Source organism: Chelonoidis abingdonii, chromosome 4 (genome assembly GCF_003597395.2).
Source record: "Chelonoidis abingdonii isolate Lonesome George chromosome 4, CheloAbing_2.0, whole genome shotgun sequence".
NCBI classification, from domain to species: domain Eukaryota; kingdom Metazoa; phylum Chordata; order Testudines; family Testudinidae; genus Chelonoidis; species Chelonoidis abingdonii.
This window is the reverse complement of record NC_133772.1, coordinates 48135993-48160279: the sequence shown is the minus strand read 5'-3', so window position 1 is coordinate 48160279 and position 24287 is coordinate 48135993. Positions and strand designations below refer to the sequence as shown.

General features: G+C 38.9%; 1 protein-coding gene across 38 annotated transcripts in view; it reads right to left on the bottom strand.

The window, feature by feature from the left end:
• SOX6 (SRY-box transcription factor 6) overlaps positions 1-24287 on the bottom strand; it is a 473353-nt gene that overhangs the window by 58303 nt on the left and 390763 nt on the right. For 25 of the 38 annotated variants that reach the window (XM_075065133.1, XM_075065127.1, XM_032799217.2 and 22 more), the window contains 4 exons: positions 20969-21118; positions 16694-16874; positions 13298-13488; positions 3002-3058 (listed from right to left, as the gene is read on the bottom strand). In XM_075065133.1, the coding sequence (XP_074921234.1) occupies positions 3002-3058; positions 13298-13488; positions 16694-16874; positions 20969-21118 (579 nt within the window). The remainder of the gene's footprint in view (positions 1-3001; positions 3059-13297; positions 13489-16693; positions 16875-20968; positions 21119-24287) is intronic. The other 13 variants (XM_075065140.1, XM_032799223.2, XM_032799231.2 and 10 more) reach the window with 1 other exon arrangement.

Below are 24287 nucleotides of genomic sequence, written 5' to 3'. Positions count from 1 at the left end.
TTTTAAACCTTGCCTCCATCCCATTTAGTTACCTTTAAAAATTCTTTATGCCAGCCTCCACAGATGACTTCTGAAAAACTAGTCTATAAAAAGCAGCCTGAAAATAATTAATTCAGACAAAGAAGGTTTTTTCTTCTTTTTAATCTTCATGAATTATGTTGATCTCTAAATCCAGCTCCTTTAGCTAACTCTTACTTCTCAGCCAGGGCTGGCTCTAACTTTTTTGCCTCCTCAAGCAGCGAAGCAAAGGAAAAAAAAAACAAATGGCCGCAGCAGTGCTGCCGAAGAAGAAATGAAAAAGCTGCTGCCGAAGAAAACAGAAAAATCTGCCACCGAAGAAGGGGGGAGGGGAGTCAGAGTGCTATCCCAAGAACAGACGCAGTGCCGCCCCTTCAGATTTGTCGCCCCAGGCACCTGCTTCCTTAGCTGGTGCCTAGAGTTGGCCCTGTTCTCAGCTAATTTGAGGAACACATAAATACTTCCTCTAAACCTGAAATATATTTTAAATATAAAGATAGATAGATGATACACAGACAGACCCTGTACTACAGAGAGATAGAAAGAGTGAAGGAAGATCCTGTGTACTAGAGAGGGCCGGGAGAGCAGGGGGGCTCATGTGACCATCCCCAGCCATATGTGCTATGATGTAGGCCTGGTGAGAGGACTTTTGCTGGTGGGAGCTGAAAGAATGGGCCCAACAGTGTTTCCACACTGGTTACCTCAGACCAGGATTTGCAATTCTTCCTCACATAGGGTACAAGACCCCAGGCAGCTCCTTCCCATCTCCTAACCACACAGGCTATAGAAGTAATTAGAAGTAGCAAGGCAACTCAGCCCCAGGTCTCCAAACATGCTATAACTTCACCTCCATTTTGAGCTCTGGAATGGTCTCATCAAGAACAATAATTCGAGAACCATCAAGTCGTGCACATTGCTAGCCTGCCTAACCAGGTGATCTTGGTATTGTTACTCTCCTCCTCCATTTCTATTGTTTGTTATGCTTATTTCTTTGTGTCTTGTCTTAAATGTGATGGCAAGGGGAGGAACCACGTCTACCTTTGCACTGCTCAGATCCCAGCACAAGGCCTTGATCCTACTTGCGGCCTTTAGTTTCTACCACAATATCAATGTTAAACAGCAATAACGAGCCTGATTTACTTGTAATGCAGTTTTCACTTCCTTTTCATTTCCTTCTTCACATCCCCCCCATCTGCTACCCCACACAAACAAAAACAACAAGATATAAATTGTGCTTCTATATAGAAAAACATTTGGCATACAGCTTAATTGTGTCCTCAGACTGAGGCAGATTTAAAGCCGGTGAGAATGCCACGATATATGGAGCATACGTACAGAAGAGCAAAAACATTGTTTAAAAATCTCTTTGCATCATGTACGTTTTTAATGCAAATTCTACCTTGGAAATTGAGAGCTATGTTATTAATTAATGGAGATCTCACACGCAACTGCAATGTGATGAGATTTAAGTTGTTGCTGAGACAACAACATTTAGAAAATTCCCAGCAAAAACACAGCAAGGTGAGCAGCAGAGGAAAGAGACAGTGAAAAAAAGCACAGTATGTTCCTAGATTGCAATACAGTGTCAGCTCAATGCATTCTAGGAACAGAAAAACATTCCAGCTTGTCACAATGAAGTCAATATTACAGTAAGGTAAAGAGTTCCATTTTAATGTTACATAAAAACGGTCATACTGGGTTAGACCAATGGTCCATCTAGCCCGGTATCCTGTATTCTGACAGTGGTCAGTGCCAGATGATTTAGAGGCAGTGAACAGAGCAGGACAATTTTAAGTGATCCATCCCCTGTCATTCTGTCCCAGCTTCTGGCAGTTGGAGGTGTAGGGGCACCCAAAGCATGGGATTGCATCCCTGACCATCTTGGCTAATAACCACTGATGTATCTAATAGCCTTTGATAGACCTAAACCATTGTACATCTATAAAAATCGCAGGTTGTGCAAGTCAGATGCCTAATGTTACAAGGGTGGCATTCTCACAGCAATAGGAGAATGAGGCACTAACACAGGCCCTGATTCAGGAAAGCCCATAAACATGTGCTCAGGCCCCTCCCCTATACAGGTTTTCCTATTAAAGAAAGGCACGTGCTTAAGTGCTGTCCTGAATAGAAATACAGAGGTATTTTACACGAGATTCTGCAGATCCCAACAAGACACTTCCAGGTAGCTGTAGAAAGGCAATGTGGACAGAGACAAAGGGAAATGGTTTGATAAACTGAGCAAATGACCCGTATGCCTCAAACTCCTTTTCCCTTTGAAACTAATGCACCTTGTTATTTTAAATTCCTCATCCTGCAAATCATCTTTTTTATGTACTCAATATTTGGTATATATTGATAAGTTATTGCAATAAAAATTCTATGAGGCATGGTATGACATTTTTTGTGGTGGGAAGTGGCTTGCGTCCCCTACTCTATCTATTGTAGATAAACCACTATGAATAAAATAAGAGTTTTTGTTTTTTAAGGAAGTATTTGCCTGAGCAGTTTCTTTCAGAAATGAAAATTGTATTAAATGTAATTGGTCTCCATTTCCCTAGAAAGTAAAATAAAAAACAGAAAAGGAAATAAAACTGTTAGGACAATATATTGCCTGTATTTGTAGGTTTGGGGTTTTTGAGAGGATGGGAGGTACTTCATTAATGGGAGGTACTCACAGGTACTTCATTAATAAGATGTTTAGCAGCAATGATGTAGTGTGATCTGGTTGCTTCTATCAAAGAATAAAACATGGGATGTATGCAAAGAATGACATGCAGGTAATCCCTTGATAAAGGAGAATCCCTTGGGAGGAGGAATGTATCAAGCCAGCCTAATCTTATACATGAACATCCAAAAAGACTGATTGGCATCAGGCTAGGAACAGAATTCTGGCAAGGAGCTGGCAAATGAATCTATTTTGGCAACCTGCTAAACTCTTGACAGAACAGAAATTTATACAGTATATGATGTGTCGGTGACTCACTGTGTCTACAGTTCTAATGCATATCCTTCCAGTGATGGCATCTATCCGCACTGGCATCTGAAATACAGCAAACAGTGTTCCTGCACTTTAGAAATAAAAGGGAATAAGCATGTAAATGTATGCTGCACTAAACAACAATTTATAAAAAAGAAAAGTAGGATGTGGGTAATAGTGGCTGCCTCAGGGAGGTGGTTGTGATAATGCAAATGAGCAACAGGGTTCATACCCAGCTCAAGAAGTCCTCTGGGAAATGATGGTGAAAAAAAAGAATGCACAGCTTTATGGTCAATATAGGGTTAATCTTAGACACAAGTGCCCACCCTCCTTCACCGCTGTTTATTAAATCACTTTGGGATTGGAGGAGGGGGGAGGAAGAGGAGAGCTTTCCAAATTGCCATCTCAATGTTCCCCCCTCAGTCAATGAAGATCAGCAACTGAAGATCAGGAATTTGAAATGTTTTGCCAGTCTTTCTTCTAGAAGCATTTGCAACACGTTAAGGGCCATGGGCCTAACAATAAAATTTGGGTTGTCTGCAGATTTTCAGGATGTAGGCTGGGCAATTTCACGTTGGACAGTCTTTAGGTAATCCCTAAATAGTGCTACAGAAACAGATGATGTTTGAAAATGATTTTAACATAAATAATCTGAAGCTGAAGATTATTTATCTTCCTGATATACATTTCCATTGTGATGGACTTGTTAATGGAGTTAATGTCATATGACTAGAGATAGACTAACTATTTTTCCAACAAACTTGCCCCTTTATATGTTTGCAAACTACCAGTAAACAGACTTTGATTATTACACACGTATTGATAAGTTATAGTTGTTCAAACACTCAAAGGAAACATTCCAGCCTATGGGTTATTCATGAGCTATTCACTTCCACTCTTTCTTTGACTAGTCATATTGTTCATATTGAGTAACTGGTCACCTAATTCTTTTCACAACATGCAGAAAGATTCAGTGACAATTTAACATGCTGAAATATTTATTTCTTTATTTAAACCAAAATGTCTAAGCTAGTATAGTCCTGGGGCTATGCCCAGAAATAGGCAGTGCAGTAAGCAAACTACAACAATGGAGAATGTGATTTCAATTAATCTCACTATAAATACACCTTGAGAATTTAGAGGAATCTTGACTTTAGGAAGTAGTTAGGTATCAGACGGGATAATCCAAACTCAGCCCTGTTGTAGTTAATCCATTGCAGTCAATGGAATTACTCTAGGAATGAATTTGGTCCAATGTGTTTACCTAATGAAATGTATGAAGAGGGCATGGAGATGAATGGTAGTATGAATTGCTTGTCAGTGGATGTCTGTGGTTGGACATAAGTGTGAAAGAATTTGTGTATGTATTCTAAAGCTCTTAGATGAGCTAGTGAGAGAGGGAAAAGTTTAACCTTATAAAAGATGGATAAGCAAAACCAAACCTGGAGCAGGTTTGGATATACGTCTGGAAACTCTCTTGAACAGCTTTATGAACAGGCTGCACGTGAGAATATATGATGACTATACTGTTATGATCGAGGCAATGGCACTAGCCACAATGGCTGAATAATGTACCACACCTTCCTTTGGGAAAAACTGCCCGTGCTGATTTAACTAAATATGCAGATTTTTCAATATTCACTTTGATCAAACTCTGCCCCTTTTGGATTTGTCTCTGCTCTGAGATTTAAGACACATAGTATACATAGAAGAACGTTTTTTTATCCCTTCCAAAGGAAATACCCCATGTGAGTGGAAGACCTATGTATTCTACATTGTACTTGTGCTGGAAAGCAGATATCAGAAAGGGGAAAAAAAACTGAACTATTATTAATGAGGTTTTAAACCTGGCAGCCCTTCAAGTAGGCCTGGCATCAGAAATAAAAAGAATGTCTTGGTTATGTTCGGCCACCATCCCAACATACCATAACGGCAAATAATTTCAAATACTATATTCAAATGCAAAAACAAGCAATTAAAGGCAAAAAAGCAAGTTTGCTTCATTTCTGAATATAATAATTTGTATTTGAATGTAGATTTGTGCAAACTGGTAGCTGCTAAAAACTTCACAATTTTACCTAAGATTAATACTGTACAGGTTCATATACTGTTTCTTACATAATACAGTATTATATCATGCAGGCTCTGTGCACTGTGCATTCTTGTCTTACATACATACACTACTTTAATTGTTATAATGATTTGACATATCTTTGCTGACCTAGACTTTCCATAAGTTACATTCTCTTCCCTCTAAGGAATATATTTAATAATTTAGCCAACGGCCAAGTACTATATATTTTCTTTTAAACCAATCTTCTTTAGGTGTAATTTTGGGAATTAGGCAGTGAACTACAAATCTAATTGATCAGAGCAGAAATGCACACCACCAACTTTCTAAAGACCAATTCAGGGAATGAGGCAATTAACCACAAGACTAACTTAGATGCTAAGGGATGCACAACAAATCCTTCCATAGGTGCAATTCAGAGTATGTGGTACTTAAGTACAAAGTTAACAGCTGCAAATTTTGGTGATCTATATATGTGTCATGTAATTTTCACTATTTTTTTCATGTTGTAATACTCAAACGGTGTAAGTCTATTTGACTGTGTTTCATATAAATGATTTTCATGCACCCTGCCTGTCATATTCAAAATAGCATACATGAAGTTACACAAGTGTATCTGAGGTTTGGGGGGGGTGGGGAATGAATGTATGTTAAGTATATATTGTATTAATTGAGCACGAACAATGAAAGACTGTGTCACAATGACATGCACTTAGGGGCAAACTTAAGGTTTCACATGCAGCTTTAGCATTGCCTTTCCTGATTTTGGTGCACTTTTTTGGAGCCACCCTTGACAAGAGTTCAGTATCTACAGCCCTCTGCACCCATTTACTGTGGTGCAGCTGGCCAAAGCAAAGAGGATGAAGCTGTGCTTCCACAACACTCCTCCACCTTTGGAGAGGCTAATGCCAGCAACAGGAATGGCCTTACACAACCTTGAGTGCCAGAACTCTGAATGTCCTTGTGTATGTGTCCACACCTTGCACTACCTCCCACACTGGATTCACACACACACAGAGGTGAAGTAAAATCTTTCCCTAAACACAGATGCATATCCTGACTGTGTTTCTTATACTGTTGATTCCTATAACATTCCATACATTGGTGTAGATTCAAGCACATTTTTGCTGAAAGTCAGACTTGTTTTCCATGATGGAAATGTGTCCGTTAAGACTCTGAGATCACCTTTCTGCAAGATGTTCCATTTCTAATTTCTGCAGGAAAAAGTTCTAATTGCATCAGATAAATTCACCACCGCACTTCTGCGTGTGTGAGTAACATTGTAATCATTTAGCTATTCAAAGACAAATCTAATTCCAGAATAGGCCTTAAGAAAGAAAAAAAACCCACTGTAGCCTATTGTTATCCTAGGAATAGCCTGATTTAGAAAACCGCTGCAAGTGAACATGATAATCAAATGCATATAACAGCAACCATCCCAGTTCACCAATACCGTGTGCACATCAGAAGAATGACAAGACACCTGCGTGGTATAATATGCTGCATGGCAAGCTAAATCTAAAACATGCACCCACCCTGCTGAACAATTTGATCACAACGCTCCTTTCTTTTAGTGTTGTAGAGTAATACTGATCTCATGACTAATCTGATCCTGTCATGCAACAATGCATATCTCAATCAACTGCATATATAAAATAAAGTTCCTCAAGCTGCAATGGTAAGTATATGAAGTCCAGTATGTTTTTCAGTTTAAATAAAAGGGGGCAGTATTACATCAGATATTTCTTAAATGTATTAGGGAAGGATGCAAATCTACTGTATTTTACAGAAAAATGTATTACTGCCTCTTGGACACATACTACTTTAGTGCCCAGAGATAAAATGTTCAAAAGCATTTTCAATGGGACTTAAGCATCTAGTCATTCAAGCACTTCTGAAAATTTTTACCTTGGGTCACTATTTTGCTTTCTGAATTACTACGGAAACATATTGTGAATTTATGCACATTTTTTCAAGTAGACAGGATAAAACACTGATACTTAAAATTGAAAATGAAAATATTGCAGTTGCAAATACTATTTTATAACAACTTACAGCAGGGCCAAGATTTCTAACATTGAGTGTCTCAAGTCAGGCTCCTAAACTCATATTCATAAACCTAAAAAAGGGGAGTGAATTTCAAAAATGCTGAGCATAGAATAGCTTCAGCTGGAGATACTGGGTGCCCAGGCCACTTATATTCAGGTGCCTGAATATGGACTTAGAAGCCGGACATTATGCACTCGCTTTTAAAAATCCTGGTTTACAGTTATTACTTGGAGTCATAAACAGCTTAATGAAATGGCCAAATCCACAAAATATTTCAAGGCCCATTGTGGCAATATAGTGAAGATGACTGCTGGGATTTTCATTTTTAACTTCCTCTCCATTCAGAGGTAGCTACCTCAGCCATAATCATTTAACTGAGATAAAAATACAGCATGATAAACAATGTGTGTGTGGTGCTTTCTAGAGCCCAAAAATCCCATATAGAGGAGAAGGACTTCTGCCACTTGCTGGGCCTCTTTGTGAAAAACGCTCCTTACCTACTAAGCACCAGGATTACCAAAGGATATAATATCCCACCATCCTTCAAGGACACGCAGCCCACAGCTGTTCCTGTGGCTACAGCAAATTCCTTAAGTCTTTACAATGGAGTATGTGGCTTCTATCTCTTCCAGAGAAGTTCCAAAGAGGGAATTTTGTTTAACCTTTTATCAGCCTACTTAGAAAACAAGGTCCTTGGAGCATCTGCCTGTACAGCACCTGGCACAATGGGATTCTGATCCATCAAGGGGCCCTCTAAGCACCACCACAATCAAAACGATTTCGTAAATACCAAAAACTGATCATTTGTGCTAGATACTACTATTGGTTTGTTAGCCTGGCTATAAAGTATATCTCTGAGAAGCACTAATATAGTTAAGATTTAACAAGAGGGAGCACAGAGGTCTGTAATTGTTCATGCACATAACCTTTGTTGTCTCTTCTTCAGTGGCCCAAAATATGAATATGGGTCTTTTATTTACAATTAAAGATTATTCTAACAGAAATTGCCACAAAAAGGAGAGAAAACTTTATTAAGAAGTTTTTGTTAAAATCCCAAAGCAAAATAGAATAGGTGAATTCTTGCAGAGCTGAACTAAGTATTTATGATTCTTGATGGTTCATGAAAGTTTATAATATGACTGTTTCCTTAGACTATTATTCCTATGTCTCATGTTTGGAAATTAGGGAAAGTCATAACTAATTCTAGTAAAAGATGAGACACTGATTGCCTGCAGCTTGGTCTGAAAAAAAATATTTTTCTGACTGAGTTCTCCTAGTCAATTACTACTCATTGAGTTCAGAGAATAACTGGTAGCAAAGAAAGCTTGGCCTTTGAACCACATAGTGCTTAAACAAAAAAGATGTAGGAACTCACTCTGCCATTACAATTATTATGACTATAAAACAAAACTGAACAAACAATTAATTGATAATATGGTGGTGTACTTTGGGTATTTATAGGGCCCTGCGCAGATACAAAACGTGTATCTGCATCTGATCCACAAAACTGATCTGCAGATATCTGCAGATTTGCAGGGCTTTAGATATAAAATTTGGATCTGTATCCATCTGCAATCTGAAAAATGGTCCATGGATATATAAAGCAGATATCCATGAATTTGCAGGGCTCTAGGTATTTAGGGAAAATAATAAGGTGATAGAGTTTTTCTCATTTAGGAAAAAAAATGACTATGCGTGAATGGTAATGCTTTTCTACAAAACCTTCTGAAGTGTTTCTATCAGGAAAACTTTGTGCACATGTGCAGTGGCCACATGTAAATGATGGAGCGTAACAACTCCAGAGGAGCTGTTACACTCTCTTGTGTCAATAATCCATATATTTAACAGTCCCTAAATACTCTGCATTACAGAGACCGTAACACTTTCAAAGGGGCCGTTATGGCTTATCAAGTCAAATCCGAGTGCCTAAATATGGGTTTGACCAATAGACTGTAAACAACTCCAAGGGTAAATAATGCATATTTTAAACAAGTCCAGACTATATTTTGCATACAAGCCATTATGTGTACATTAGGATAAATGAAGTGGGTTTAATCTTTTTTCATTTGAAATAGGGGTAACATAAAAACATTTATAGGTCTCCACAGTTGTCTAAGGACTTACGGACTGCTTTTCAGAGGGGCTGAGCATTTGCCGCTCCTATTGAAGTTCATGGAAGGAGTGAGCAAATCATGTAATAGATTTTTGGGCCTAATTTTGGATTCCAACTGCACATATGCTTATGCCTGAAACCCTACAAAGTGGTGGGGAGGGGACATATGGCATAGACATATTATGCAAGATTCTGGTTCCTCTAAAAGCTTGATGAAATCACATCATAGGTTTTCTGTAAGAATACAGAAGATAGCTTCCTGTGACAGGGTGTAGAAGATATGATGTGTATATTTACCATGTATGTTCTGCGACCTGCACCCATATACCTCTATCCAGTGCAGATAACTCATGCTTCTGCCTGTAAACTGGCTAGACTTGAATTTGGCCTTTTAAATATAAACAAAATAGACAATACAGCATCTTTTGGGGTCATTCAGAATATTGTCAGATTGAACCACTAGTCAACATTTGGTCAACTATCCCGGGTTTAAATACTAAACTAAATAGGACTAATACCAATAATGCATGTTTTGTTACAGTACCTTAATTTACAAATTTCTTTTAAAGATGAACATGACTTGCCTAGAAAAGAGCCATTCCCCCCAAACAGAGCCAACCTTCTGTATCACTTCTGCTGTGACTCCAGCCACACAAAAGATGCTATGTGAGGCCATTTCTGAACTCTTCTGGATCCCTCCATTTTCCCAGCAGTTTCCTGAACTGGGTCAGCTCCCCTTTCACTTCTCGCATAAAAGCACTAATGCTGTTCTATCTTCCTTTCATGATGTTGGCCTACAGTTGAACAGCATCAGGTAAGGTCAAGAAATTTGGCTTTGCTTAATAACCAGTTTATGCTTTAAGCTCTATAAATCTCTATGCACATAGAATGGTGTCAATTTAAAATTGTAGCTGACCCACAATTCTCAAGAGAATCATAAAAATGTATCATTCCAACTCACTGTCATCAATTTATTTTGCTTTTTCTGATGACCAAGCCCCTGTGAGCACTTCAAAGCTTTCTGTTTTTTTTTTTAAATGGGAATGGGGCAATTTTCAAATATACATTTATAACCAATACAAAAGCATTTAAGAGCCTTAAAATGACATTTTCAAAAAGGCATCAACCCAGGCTTTGAACTTTTGTGCATAATGTTGTAGGCATAATAGTTCTGCACAACAAACTGTTACCAGTTCTCTGAACTCAAGGACCAGTAACTGACCAGAACTCAATCGCTTTTTTTCAGCCCAAGATGCAGGCAATTAGCTTGTCGTCTTTTTCTGAGGTTAGTCTCTTGTTAGTCATTCACATGAGCAACGTCTAACTATCTGGAGGCCATTTTTTAAAATGTGGCTGTAAAAGACAGACATAAGGACCTGATCCTTTTAGAAGAAGCAAATCCAAAAAGGTAGCTATGATTTCAAGGCTCTGCTGGGATCATGAAAAATCTGCACTCTGTGCCACAGATAAAGAATAGTTTTTAACATAAAAGATTAAGTAAAAGGAAATTATCATTCAAACAGAAATAATGAAAAGGGCGTGCTTATAAATACTCAGTGTGGAAGAACACAGCTTTCTGTAATGATATTTGAACAAAAGTATGGTTTTTGTTTTAAATGTATTGTAAAGATGTAGTTTACATTTTATACAAAGTATGTACACTTCTTCCATACGATTTACTACTATGAAAAATGCAATTTTTTTCATAATTTTGGAGGGCAGAGAGACACCATAATTTTAAAGGGCCAATTTGTATCCCATTGTATTTGAATATCTGCACTACTTTATAGTTAGGCCAAGGGACTAACAACATATCAGAGGTGTGGCAGTAATATCCCAGTACAGTCCTTGTCTTGTCTTATTGCTTCACTTTGTGGCTTATGCTATAATAAATTAAAAAAACAGGAGGAAAGTGAGTTTTCACAATAAATCTCCTTCCTGTAATTTTGTTGTCAGAGCCTTAAACAGCACAGTTAACTCTGAAATGTCTCTGTTTAAAAATGGCATTGTGGGTTCCAGGGTTATATTCTTTCCGTGATTTTCACATCTGCTCTGATCACTTTAGAACCATAGAGATGATTTTTCTAATGGGCACTCATGCAAGCTCAGCCTGGGTTTTTTCACCCTATGCATCATGAACAATAAAGATTCTGTGATTTAAACTTAGTTAAAAATGTTGTTGACAATACAGATGAAGGAAGAGATTCCAGCTGATTCTCCCAAAGTTTTATTGGCCCTGCTAAGAGACGTAAGAGGAAATAAAAGTTATTTTAGTCAATACAGGAAGCTGGTGAGATTCTGAAATCACCAAGGAGCAAACTTGCAAGTGGTGCAAGTAGGTGCCTTTTATACACACTCATTTTACAAAGCAGAAAAAATTTTTATGAATCACTTTACTCTTCCTTTTTGTGTTTTAAATATTTTCAAATATTGATCCAATGACACTCATGGGATTCATTTGTAAAGTACATTTCAATTTTAAAAAAAAAGCATAGCAAGTGTAACTTTTTGTGCGTCCAATCTTATAGTTTGGACTCAATTAGGATTCCAATTGGCTTTAATTAGAATTTTGCCAGAATAAGGACTGCTGGATTAGTTATTTAATTTCCCTGTTACCGACTTTCTTTCATAGCATTAATCTTGTATTAAATGAGTTTTAAAATGCTGTCATTTAAACCAAACCTAATAGAAATAAATATTTATTAGGCTCTGAATTTATTTTGCAAACCATTGCTAATCCTATGGGGAAAGAGGTTAAAGAAATCCCTTTAGCAGGCACTGACCCTTTCCCTTGCTGTTTTGGACATGCGGAGATCTTATTAAGTTAAAATATAAAATGCGGATTAAAAGACATCTTGTCTTCAACAGTGCTGTTTACAGTGTTTCATTCCCTTTCTGCTATGGTCCCCTGGCTCACTGATGGATCTCTTGTGTGTTTAGATAAGACCATCATATAAGCAAAATATTATGGAGGCTTTATATATAGTTACTGTTGTGTTGAAATTTACATTTAAAAGGTATTAAATCTCTTTTTTAGATATGAACAGTATAGTATAACTTCCCCATGCACACAGCACTGACACTCTAAATATTGTATGAATATTTTGAGAATTTCCAGGTAAATTTTATACTTCATTTATGAGTTAGAACCATTAAAATCTACCTTTCTTAAAAAAAAATTAAAAAAATAAAAAAAAATTCTCCAGCAAAGAAATTCCAAAATTTAAAACATGAGCTGCTTTTAAAATGTATTAAGGTGTTAACTTTGTGTAAATTAATAATTGAGTCATGACTGTTTCTATTTATGCCACAATGTTTCCTATAGAATATTTTCCCATTTGTTGTTAAATGAAATTTACAGCCAATATTGTAGCATACAACCGATTTTGTCTCAATTACTTTCGGTGGAAAATAGCTTATGTGATGTATTTTTGAAGGATAAGTCACTCTTGGGAAGACAACTGAGAAAGCATTCTTCATCAAAAGGGCTGTCCTACAGTTCAGCCAATTACATGACTCAGTGGTTCGCCAGTTCAGCTATATAAGAGCAACTCGCTCCTGGAGCAGATCTCTGGGACCTTGGCAAGTCCGTACAGCAGGGCTGTTCTCCTGAAGATTTCCTAAATTCTGGAGAACTTCTCTTTTGTGCACCTCCTAAAGCGAATAGGATGGGGGCATCCCTCCTGACCCTTCTGCAGATCTTGTGAAACCTCATTGCTAACATGCCTGACTGAATGCTATTGTACTTAATGCAATTCCCTGTTGCTTTGTCCATCCTTTTGTACTGCATCCTCGAGTTTTCTACTTGTAAACTATAAGCACATTTGTATACGTTATACCATCATGATACTCAACTACACCGACACACTAAAACCCTCTCTAACACAGTCATTTTAACCAACACTATCATCTTCAATACACAACTCAATCTAATAGCCACTCATAACCTTAATTCCAACCAATTAATTTGTTATGTACAGATTCAAAATGTAAGAATCTATGATGTCAGATTAAAAATATACACAGGAAATGGTGCATATGCATCTGTTTCAGTAATATTTATGCATACCTTTTCATTCCTGCAGTTGTTTAGACCCATGTTATTCATAGAGGGCAGTTTCACATCGACACCATGAGGCGGCTGCTGCTGCTGCTGCTCCCTCTGGATCTGCTCTCTCATCTTTCGAGCCTCCTGTATGGCTTTCATGACCGTGTCCTGGTCCCCAAATAGGGCCGGTGAGTTAAGACTGGAAAGGATATCTACAAATACAGAACACACCTAATTAAGACAACCATTCAGATTAGATTCTCGGCTATGCAGTCAGCTTTCATCCTGTCAGAATGGCACCTGATTAATCTCTGTAGTAGCAGTAGTAATGATAATCTTGTCTTTAGACCAGTGGCTTTCAACATTTTTTCATTTGCAGATCTTAAAATATTTTGAATGGAGGTGCTTTTGGAAATGTTAGGCACAGTCTGCGGCTGCCTGAAAACAACTGCATTAGATGGTTGAATTAATAAGCAGTACTTACATATAAAAGTGGCCCTTCTTTGTGCCATTACAAATGTGACTACTTAGTACACAACACAGCCCAGCAAACAAGCACCAACCTCAATGAGACAACTCATATGTTTGAAGTTAAGCAAGTGCTTAATACTTTGCTGGATCTGGACCCAAATGAGAAATCTTTGAAACGATAAGAGCAAAAAACGAACAGGAAGTAAGCTTGCTCAGTTGGCTATAGAAATATATCTGTTTCTTTGTTAAGGAATAAATGTCACTTCCCGTACTGTGCTTTGAAATCCAGAAATTGTATACAGCAGTTAGTGTGTGGTGGTAGGCAAGTTATCACATTAACAGGAGCTCAAAGCTGTAAATTACTGAGACAAAATATTTCTTTTCTTTCTGTTACATGTAGTAGAGCTTGAAAAAAAAATCTTCAAACATTAAACAAACTATCATTCCTCTGTAAAAGGCATTTTATTGTAGTAAAAATTAGTACTGTGGATAAGGCTTTCTAATTTTAGACCAAAAGACAGCAATTATTCAGTGACTAGTAGTTTCAGGCTGCTGTGGTGAAGTTTTAACTTGATCCACCTGTTGTTGCTACATGTGAATGTACATTATACAATACAGAGATATGTGTATGTGTGTATACACACAGGCACACACATGCACACACTTCAGCTAGGAATTCTTGGGGAAACCTGCATGACAAGCAAAAATGTCTGTCCTTTATTTAAACTCTCCAAGTTTGCTAGGCTTGTGAACTTAATTACACTATATATATATATATAAAGTATATAAATGAGATAATGTTAAAATTCTTCCTCTGAAGAAAATTCTTATTGACATGAATTCCATTGACATCAATGAGAATTTTGTCTAAGTAAAGAGTGCAAGATTTGACCCACCAGCATGCTGATTTAAAAAAGTTAAAAGGTTAGCATCTGACTTTACCTTGAGTAAGGAATAATGGATTTAGCACTGTAGCCTACACAAGGTTTTAGGGATTACTCCATACTGGCTTTTAGCATAACTGAGGCACTCCTCCCTATAACAGTGCCACACGAGAACTCAATCTATATTCCATCTGAGGAAAATTTTCAAAAGCTCATAAGTCACTTGTAGTATGTCTAGCCTGCAGAAACAAACCAACCAGCCAACCTGCAGCAGCAAATCTCAGTGCCCAGATCTACAGTCTTGGGCTTGTGGGACTCATGCTAAGGCACTAAAAACAGTCATGTAGATGTTCTGGCTCAGATTGGAGTTTGGCCTTTGAATCCAGAGATTGGGTTGTGCTTCAGACCCTGAGCTCCAGTCCAAGCTGGAACGTGTATGCAGCCATGTTTGGCATCGTAGTACGCCCCACATGCCTGATTCTGTAGACCCGAGCTCTGAGACTTGCTCTTGCAAGGTTTGGGTTTTTGCCCCCATGTACACATACCCACAAGTGCCAAAGTCCCATTGGTTTTAAATATCTGGGACACAGGCTCCCAAACCTGCTGGGAGAAATTGAACATTTTACCACATCTCATCGTAGCCCCTCTTCTACTTTTAGACTGGGGAAGAAAGCATACAAACTTTTTGTAGTTTAACTTTTAATTGAAAATATGCTCATCCTCTGCCACTTTTGTCGTCTGCCTGTCTCTAAAAATTCCATTAGTAGTCTGGCTTCAAACCTACCTGCTGTTCTGTAGTGTTAGATACAACAATAATGGGGCCACTTAGAAATAATACGACAGAAAGACCAAATGTCATCTAAGAAGCTGAAGAAACCATATTTCAGGAAACATTCCCCAGAGGATTGTGAAGTTGTCTGGAACACATCATAACTTTTACAAATTTATTATTTACAAGTGTTTACATGTATTTTATAAACATATCTGAGGTACGGATTGTGAACAACCAGTTTGTCGTAAATATTCGGTCTACAGTTAAATTATGAGAATTCTGTTTCCTTGACTGGATGATCTAACCTTTATAAACTACTTTCACCCCCCCAAATATTTTCATTTATGAATCTTGCATATGGGTCAAAAATTCCCCATCCGCAAACATTTGAATGTACGAAACCTGGAAATATGAACATTTGTGAGCAATGAATAATAAAGAGATTTGAACTGTCTGAACAGAAACCTCCCTTTCTTTCTACCATCAAAAAAAATTTCAGCATATTAAGAATAAGATCTTGGTGCAAGGATACTGCCTATCTAGGACATCACTGGTTCATGGGTTGCTGAAACTTTAAATGATAGAAGATTATATTTCTTTAGAAGCACTATTCTGGGTAAGACTAAAAGGCATATTCTGGCAAGGGAAAGCAAGTCAAGCTATCTACTTGCCTGAGCATCTAGAACAGTTTACTGCAAATATACATGAGTCCGATCCTTGAAGGTGCTTGGTACTCTGGCCCTAATCATGCAAAGCACTTTAAGAACATAAGAAATTTTAATTTAAAACACCTGAGTAATCCCATTGGATTGAGCTCATGTATGGACCACCACATTTTTAAATCCAAGTAAGGCACTCAAACAGGCTCTTGTATTCATTCATATGCTCATTTGTTGCCTAAACCAGAAGCTAAGTTTAAAAATTGAGTCTTGTACTTATACATACAATTAATTTTGGGAGGGGAGAATCTTCATTATTCACATAAAATTGATGTAATTACATATCCTTCTTATACAGTATGCTTACAGTATTCCTGTATGGTTTTATTATATATGATTACTGCATGTAGTGAAAATTCTTAGCAATAAGAGTGATTCAACAACTTTCCTTGCAGATGTTTTCCTTGTTTTAACCAGAAAATGTAGCCTCGAGTGTCCATTTAATTGTGTCCCTCCTTTTAAAAGCACTCTTCATTCTCAAGGTGAGAATCTCACTCAGAAACCGTACCTCTTGGGAAAAGACTTCCCTTTTTGAAATCAGCAGTTATTTCCTTTCCACTTGTGGGTTTACCTAAAGAGGATCCTCTTCCCAATGTCCCTCCAATAGGACTCGGAATTCCACTTTTATTTGGCACATTCACTGGACTGGTTTTACTAGCTGGGAAGAGGCTTTGCGTCGGTGACGTCGGGGATTTGACAGGTTCAGCTGTTTTGGGTCGGGCTGAGAGATTCAGTGGCTGCGCTGCTTCATCCTACAAGAGTTTAATGTAAATAATTATTAGAAAAAGACAAATGAAACACATTATCACTTAGTAAGACACATCATTTTACACCTCCGAGACAATGCCACATTCTCCTGCAATAATAACAAAAGAAGCTAATTATCTGCCTCCTTGAAGATTCAATGAAAGGAAACCTCATTAATTTCTCTGTGTTATGCTTCTATTTACATTAACTGTGTGGCTGGATCATTCTTTTTGCCAAATTAAAATTTGAATTAGCTCACATTACAGCTTAATTTCCTAATGTGTTTTCAGAGATCTAAATTAACCTAGGGCATTTACAAAGAATTATTTAAAATTTCTAGCAGCTCAGTAGTGCTTTCATGCTGGTTCTGTTTGAAAAGTTCCTGGAACTATATATAAGCTATGTAGTTTATTTTTTCATGTATTAGAAATTAAACAACTATCACTGATTAAGGGAAATATTAAGAGCCCTCTTTTATATTTTTGGCCCATACACTGATAACACTGCCATTGCTGCACACCTTTCACATATCTTTTTTTGGGTGCATGGGATATTAATATATGCTCTCTTCCTATCATTAAAAAGTAAGTTTTGCAGTGAATGTAAATGCACTGCAATCATCTATGCACACTATTCAGAACATAAAATATATAACTCTCACATGTCATTTTTTGCCATATTTTATGTAGAATTAAATATTACATTTCATGTACACGAAACACAACATAGTGGTCAGACGATGCTTTTGTAATCATTTCTACCAAGTTCAAACACTATTGTGTCTATATCTTTAATTTGCAGTATGCAAGCAACATGAAGATGGGGAAAATGTCTAAATGTGGTATAGACATACATAGCTCTGTAGCCAGATAACTGTGGAAGACATTCACACGCTTTGACATACATTTTATGTTAGTGATATGGGAGAATGAGTCCAATTTTAACAAATGTCTAACTTTGGGAAGAGGGAGAATCTAAGTAACTCATTTCTTTGATATAGATATATAGATTATTAGGGTTGGAAGGGATCTCAGGAGATCATCTAGTCCAACCCCCTGCTCAAAGCAGGACCAATCCCCAACTGGCTCCCTCAAGGATTGAACTCACAACCCTGGGTTTAGCAGGCCAATGCTCAAACCACTGAGCTATCCCTCCCTCCCCATTGAGATCCACCAATCACATGGCCATCCTCTCCCCCATTCTTAGGGCATGTCCCCTTTGCTTAGCTTATTAAGCAGCCAGCAAGTCGAGCATCTAAAAACAGAATACTGATTTGCTGTAATTAAAATGAAAGAGCCAAATAAAGAGCTCTCTCATTTAAAATATACGCAAAGCTAAAATATGCTGGATGTAAGGCTACATAGTCTATATTTTAGAAGACAGCACTGAATACTGTGAAGTTTAGAAATCTATGACAGAATACAATAATACACTGTTTTATCTCCTTTTCCCCATTTTCCTTACTAGCAAGAAGTGATTCAGCAAAGTATATCTACTCGTATATAACACATTCAATATGCCAGCATAACAAATAGGTGCTTATTTATAACACCTTAACATCTCCAAGGTTAATACGATTTCTGTAAAATCTGCAGGATATATTTTCTCCCCTATATTAGTTGCTAATTTCAAACACAGTCCCTGAGTTTGCAATGCAGGCAGAAACACGTACCCATGGAGAGCCCGACTGAAGCCAGTGGAACTCTGCAGGAATGTAGGGGGTTGCCTGTGCAGATCCAACTGCAGGGTAAGGGCCTTAGTAGGTTCATATTCTTTGTGGCCATGATACAGCAAGCTATGTAACCCTGCAGAGCCCTGGTGACTTCAACAGGGTTTTATGTGGACCCAGGGCTCATCCTGGGCTAAGCTGCTTGCAGAATGTAGGATTATGACCATGCGCACACAAAAGCCTATACTGCTCAAATAACTTTGTGACCAGTAGTAACTATCCTGTGACAAATAAAAATTCATTGCTTTTGAACGACTCAATGACCTTTTTGTTTGTTCCTCCATATCGGACTTCATCCTTGATATGAAATAGCTGTAAGGTGGGAAACTGATGTGAAATCCCAACATTCTGCACGCTGATGTGAAATCCCAACATTAATTTCTTGAAAACTTTGACTCCTATAAAATAACTATATTAGCTCTATTAAATACCAGTGCGTGTATATTGTACCAACAGACAGCTAACCACAAAGAAAAAATGTATGTTTTTTTTTAAGAAATGTATGACAATTAAAACTGCTGTGTACTGTATGGGTAACAGAATTCTCAAAGAGAGCACTCTAGTACTACTTTATTGGAGTGTTTTTATATGATTAATTAATTTTATTTTATGATAACCTGTCATGCTTCTCTACATGAAAAACTCGTAACTGGTCTCTAATATTTTCAATACAATAAGTATAAAAACATTTGTATTAACATATACTGCAGTCAATTCAAGTAGAATTATGCAGGGAAACCCCCAAGAATTTGCATGTGGTCAAGTCAGTAATAGAATTCAGCTGGCCAATGAAGCTGGAATGGTATTGGCCTTAGTTCAAGCAGATATGTGTTTAAATTTAACCAGGGAAAATTTTGCTCATCCAGTAACAGTTTGGTTTGGTGTAGATCCATTTGGCTCATTCACTTATAAAATTACTTTTTCACATTAATGTATTCAATAGCATATACTCAATCCCCTAAATAACTGGTGTTTGGTATCACTATACTACAGCAACTTTGCTTAAACATTTTGCCTCTACTTTTGGCTGCTTCTGCATCAACCTCTGGAAACTCAACGTATGTGGTAAATCTCACTAACAGCTCTGAAGCACAGAACTGCATTCTGAGAGGTAAAATATTAGACTATATGTATCCACAGTTAAGTAAAGTGAATGCTTTGCTAAACAAATGCTGGATCTGTCCATAATGGAATAGCTTTTTATTTATTAGTACTCTCAACATAGCACAAAAGTGTAGGGGAAATTTATCAGCCCAGGCAGAAATATCTACTCGCCCACACTTTACCATGATGATTGATGATAATGAATTTTTACTCACCTGTCAAAAAAATAAAATAAAATAAAATTCTCACTCCAAATGAGTAGAATCTTCCCACCATGATTTGAGACACGATTGTGGGTCTATAGGATATTTTTTGTTATTCTCAAAGAATGTTGTTGTTTTTTTCTTGTGGAAAACCAGTGTGTGTCTTCCATAGCTCAGTTTAATGTCTTTATATTTGTTGTGCTAACTGTTCAAATCAATAGCATGTCCAAACATTTCCCCACAAACTAAGAGTTTTGTAGTTTGAAGCAATTTGTTTCCCAACCTGTCTGGCATCGTGAAATCCAATACAACCACAGCAAAACATGGCAATAAAGGCAACTTGGTACCACCCACAGGTACCAGCTGCAGCACAAAGTTGGAGGGGTGCATCATGTTCATTTCAAGCTGCTGCCAAGTGCCACGTTGTAGCTGCCTTGTTCCAAGCAACTGAAAATAAGCAGGCACAAGCATTCAGCAATGGCGCAAACCCGACAAGGAGCAGCCTCGTCGTTGGCAGCTGTGTGAAATCAACAAGAGGCAAATCAATCTGCAGTGACACAGTTTTTCTCCCTGAAGCCCTGATTTACATTTTATTTTTATGTGAGGCTTTTTCCAAAGTTGTGTAAAAGGCGCAGCCTGGGATTTGTGAAATAATTAGAAGGGCTATGGTCCCTCTGGCCCTCACAATGTAAGTCAGCACCAGCTTTCTGAGGCATAGGTTGCATTTTGTGTTTTATTTGAAATCACGTAATAAAATAGATGCTATTTATACACATTATCAAATTAAAAACTGAATTCCTGAAGATACTGAATTTTAGGGATGAATTTTCAGTACTAGATATAGAGATGAAGGGGAATGCCTAATATTCTTGTTTCCAAGGAGTGAACACCTGCTTTTCCATTCTCCATGCTGACAGCATACCACTGAAGAGGAGTATTTCATTTGGGAATGAGCTTTCATATGGTTGGACTTCCTACTATTAAAATAAATATGTGGACGGTGTCGCGCTGCTAATCGCACCACCTCTTTCAAACACTAAATTTTTTTTCCATCGAAAAATACCTTCACTTGAGTTATAGGGCTGGTCCCTCGCTTTTCGTTTTTCATCCTGGTGGGTGAGAGTGCCCCTGTCGTGTTCGGTGCCTGGGGAGTAGCAGGCATCTTGGCTCCAGGAGAAACCTGCATGTTGGCCAGCTGAGCTGCATAGAGTTGCTGCAAGACAAGAAACAAGTATAGTATATTGCCTGCAACGGTCCTAAGACAGACATGTGATAAACGTCCATAATTCTGTCGCCCTGCTGCTGCTTCTCTTTTTCAGCACTTTCTTATTTGAGGTTTTCCTGCTTGATACTTTAAAAAAATGAATAGATTTGCAAAATTCTCACCCAGGGCAAGTAACTATTTGTATTAGACAGACATATATATATAAGTTATTAATCCATTGTCAACAATTATCATGGTAAAGGGCAGACAGATAAATATTGTGCCCACGTAAGTAAACAATCATGACAATGTTGTAAGCCTGTTTACTGACAAAAAAAATATACCAACCCCCATGAAAAATATGAAACAGTTAAATCTTTACATAGCTGCATAGCAACTCTCCATCAACAGCAGAATTATATTGGGAATTGAAGTTGGGATTAGTGTGCTACTGAAAAGCACTCCCATGTTTTCTCTTGATATTGTTTAATGGTAGAATGGGCAATAGGTTATATTTCCAGCCTGATGCAGTCTAACTCCAATTAACACCCATGAGAAGTAGGGGTGTAAATCCCTGCTCATAAAGATGAGGACACAAATACACCCTTATATATTATCATAGAATTTACACACAACTTCCTCCACTTTTCAGAAGTTTAAGTGAAAAAGATGGGCATTAAAGTCAAACATTCCTAGCATTATAAAGTGTTTACTGAACCAAAAACAAACAGGTTTTAGTTTCCTTCTAATGACCACCTTTAATCCCTCACCTTGAATTAGCAGTAGCAATAATCCTTCTGCCATAAACAGGGAGGATCCTAATCCCTCTTCCACATATAAATCTATATAAACTTTGCCTTATTAGTGAAAAAAAACAGGTGGTTTGTGTGTAATTTCCAACATTACTATCATTCAGATGGACAAATAAAAAAAATTACAGTAATCAAAAGCAGACCTTTCAGCACATGTAATTAAATGAAAGCTTAATAAAGAATAATTTGCAAGAGCCAGATGTGCTTATGTCATAATTGTTGCTTTCTTTGGAACAATTTTTCTAATATAACAAGCCTCTAAAGAAATGAAAGTTACACAATACTATGCGCTCAATGACTCAGTGGCTAGACAAATGCATATAGAAGGGTCAGAGTCAGAACTCTGGGTGCTTAATGAAAAATGGACTCTTTTGTTTGTTTGTTTCCCTAAGCTTCCACTACATCCCATCCCTTCAAAATGCCAGGCACAGTCTCCACATGGACAAGAGAGGAGCCTTCTGAAATCAGATACATTTAAATATTTAGGTTGAAGATTGAATTTTTTCCTCTGCTAGCACTCTAATTTCCCAGTTTTCTGTTCTGCACTGATTAATGAAAATGAAGAATTGTATACAGTAGTAAATGTTCTGCTCTACTGCTGGGATCTTATCAGCTCCCCTTGGCAATGGCATATAAACTAACATCATGTTCTTAGGGTCTGTAAGGAGGCGCCCTGGCTCCCTGCCGCACCTGAGGGGGAAGAGCCAGAGCAGGCACCTCCGTGGGCAGAGCCAGTACCGCCTGTTCCCGCCCCCCGGAAGTCAAGGGGCGGGACAGGAAGTGTAAAAGCCAGGGCACAGAGCTCAGTTGAGCCCAGGACGCCGAAGAGTACAGACGTGGAGGCCCGAGCTCCCGCTTGGCCCAGCTTGCCTTGTGCTCACTATCCAGAGGAGCGCTGGCCGGAACCTGCCCCGTGCCGGGTATCCTGAGGACCCTTAGCCTGAACTACCCTGTGCCCGCTGGCCGGAGAGCCGCCAGAGCCTGCTCTCCCCAGTTCTCCGAGGAACCTATGGTCTGGGACCCACCGGACTGCGCCGACAGGAGACAGGTACCAGGGGAGGGAGGTTGGAAGTAGCCGGGGGCGGCTGACGACAGTCAGGCCGCAGAAGGCCCCGAGCCTATGGCCGTGTGTATCGGCCAGGATCCCACTGACCACCCTGTCCATGTGTTTTGGTTGGGAGCCCTACTGATCACCCTGTCAGTGTGTTTCGGTCCGGATCCCACTGACCGCCTTAGCGGCGACCGCGCTACCAGGGCCCCGGGCTGGAACGCAGAGGAGTGGGTGGGCCTGTGTTCCCCCTGCCACCATAACCGGGTGGCAGAATTCCCCCTTCACCAGAACCCTGAGCTGTGCTATGGTTTGTTTGGTGCCCGCCCTGCCTAAGGGCCAGGGCCTAGACTTTGCTATCGCTCTGCCCTGCCTCAGAGGGCCAGAGCCTGAACTGTTTGGTGCCCGCCCTGCTTCAGGGCCAGGGCCTCTAGACTTTGTTATTGCTCTGCCCTGCCCAGAGGGCCAGAGCCTGAACTGTTTGTGCCCGCCTGCCTGAGGCCAGGGCTCTAGACTTTGTTACCACTCTGCCCTGCCCCAAAGGGCCAGAGCCTGAACTGTTTGGTGCCTCGCCCTGCCTAAGGGCCAGGCCTTTGGACTTTGTTTGCTCAGCCCTGTGACCAGGAGCTGAGCCTGAACTGTTTGTTGCCCCGCCCCTGCCTAAGGGCCAGGGCCCATAGACCTTATTTGCTTGACCCTCAAGTACAGGACCGGCGTGGAACCCATCCCGCTGCCTAGAAGGAGGCGCCCTGGCTCCCCGCCACACCTGAGGGGGACGAGGCCCGAACCGGCGGGCTTACAGGGTCATTCTTTGTTAGTTTAATAGACTGCATTACTGTTTGATGGTAAAAAGGCAAATTTTCAAACTTCTTGAAGCCTGAACATTTTCAGCTCAGGATAAATTAGATACTGTATAGAGGAACTGATGACAGAACAAACAAAAATACATCTTTAGGAACAAGCTGATTGTGACAGGGATGTTTGGAGTTTATGCTTTTCTCTGTCTACTACATACATTGTGTAGAACAACAGAGTTGTCCACACTGTGAGTTAGCCACAAGAGCATTCATATCTACAATGGCAATACAGACAGCATACTTCAGAGCCAAAAGATGGCTCATCCAGATTCTGCTTAAAGTAGCCTAGAAGTTCTACATTGGGTATTGCAATTTCAAGGTCTGGCAAGGAATTTTCCTCCAGTTGCCCACTGACTTTAACACCAAAGGTTTGGGGGATGGGGTTGCCTTCCTCTCGAGCATGTTGCAAGGGTGAGAAGGCTGGATGAAAGTTACTCTCCTCACATCAACAGAGACTTTCA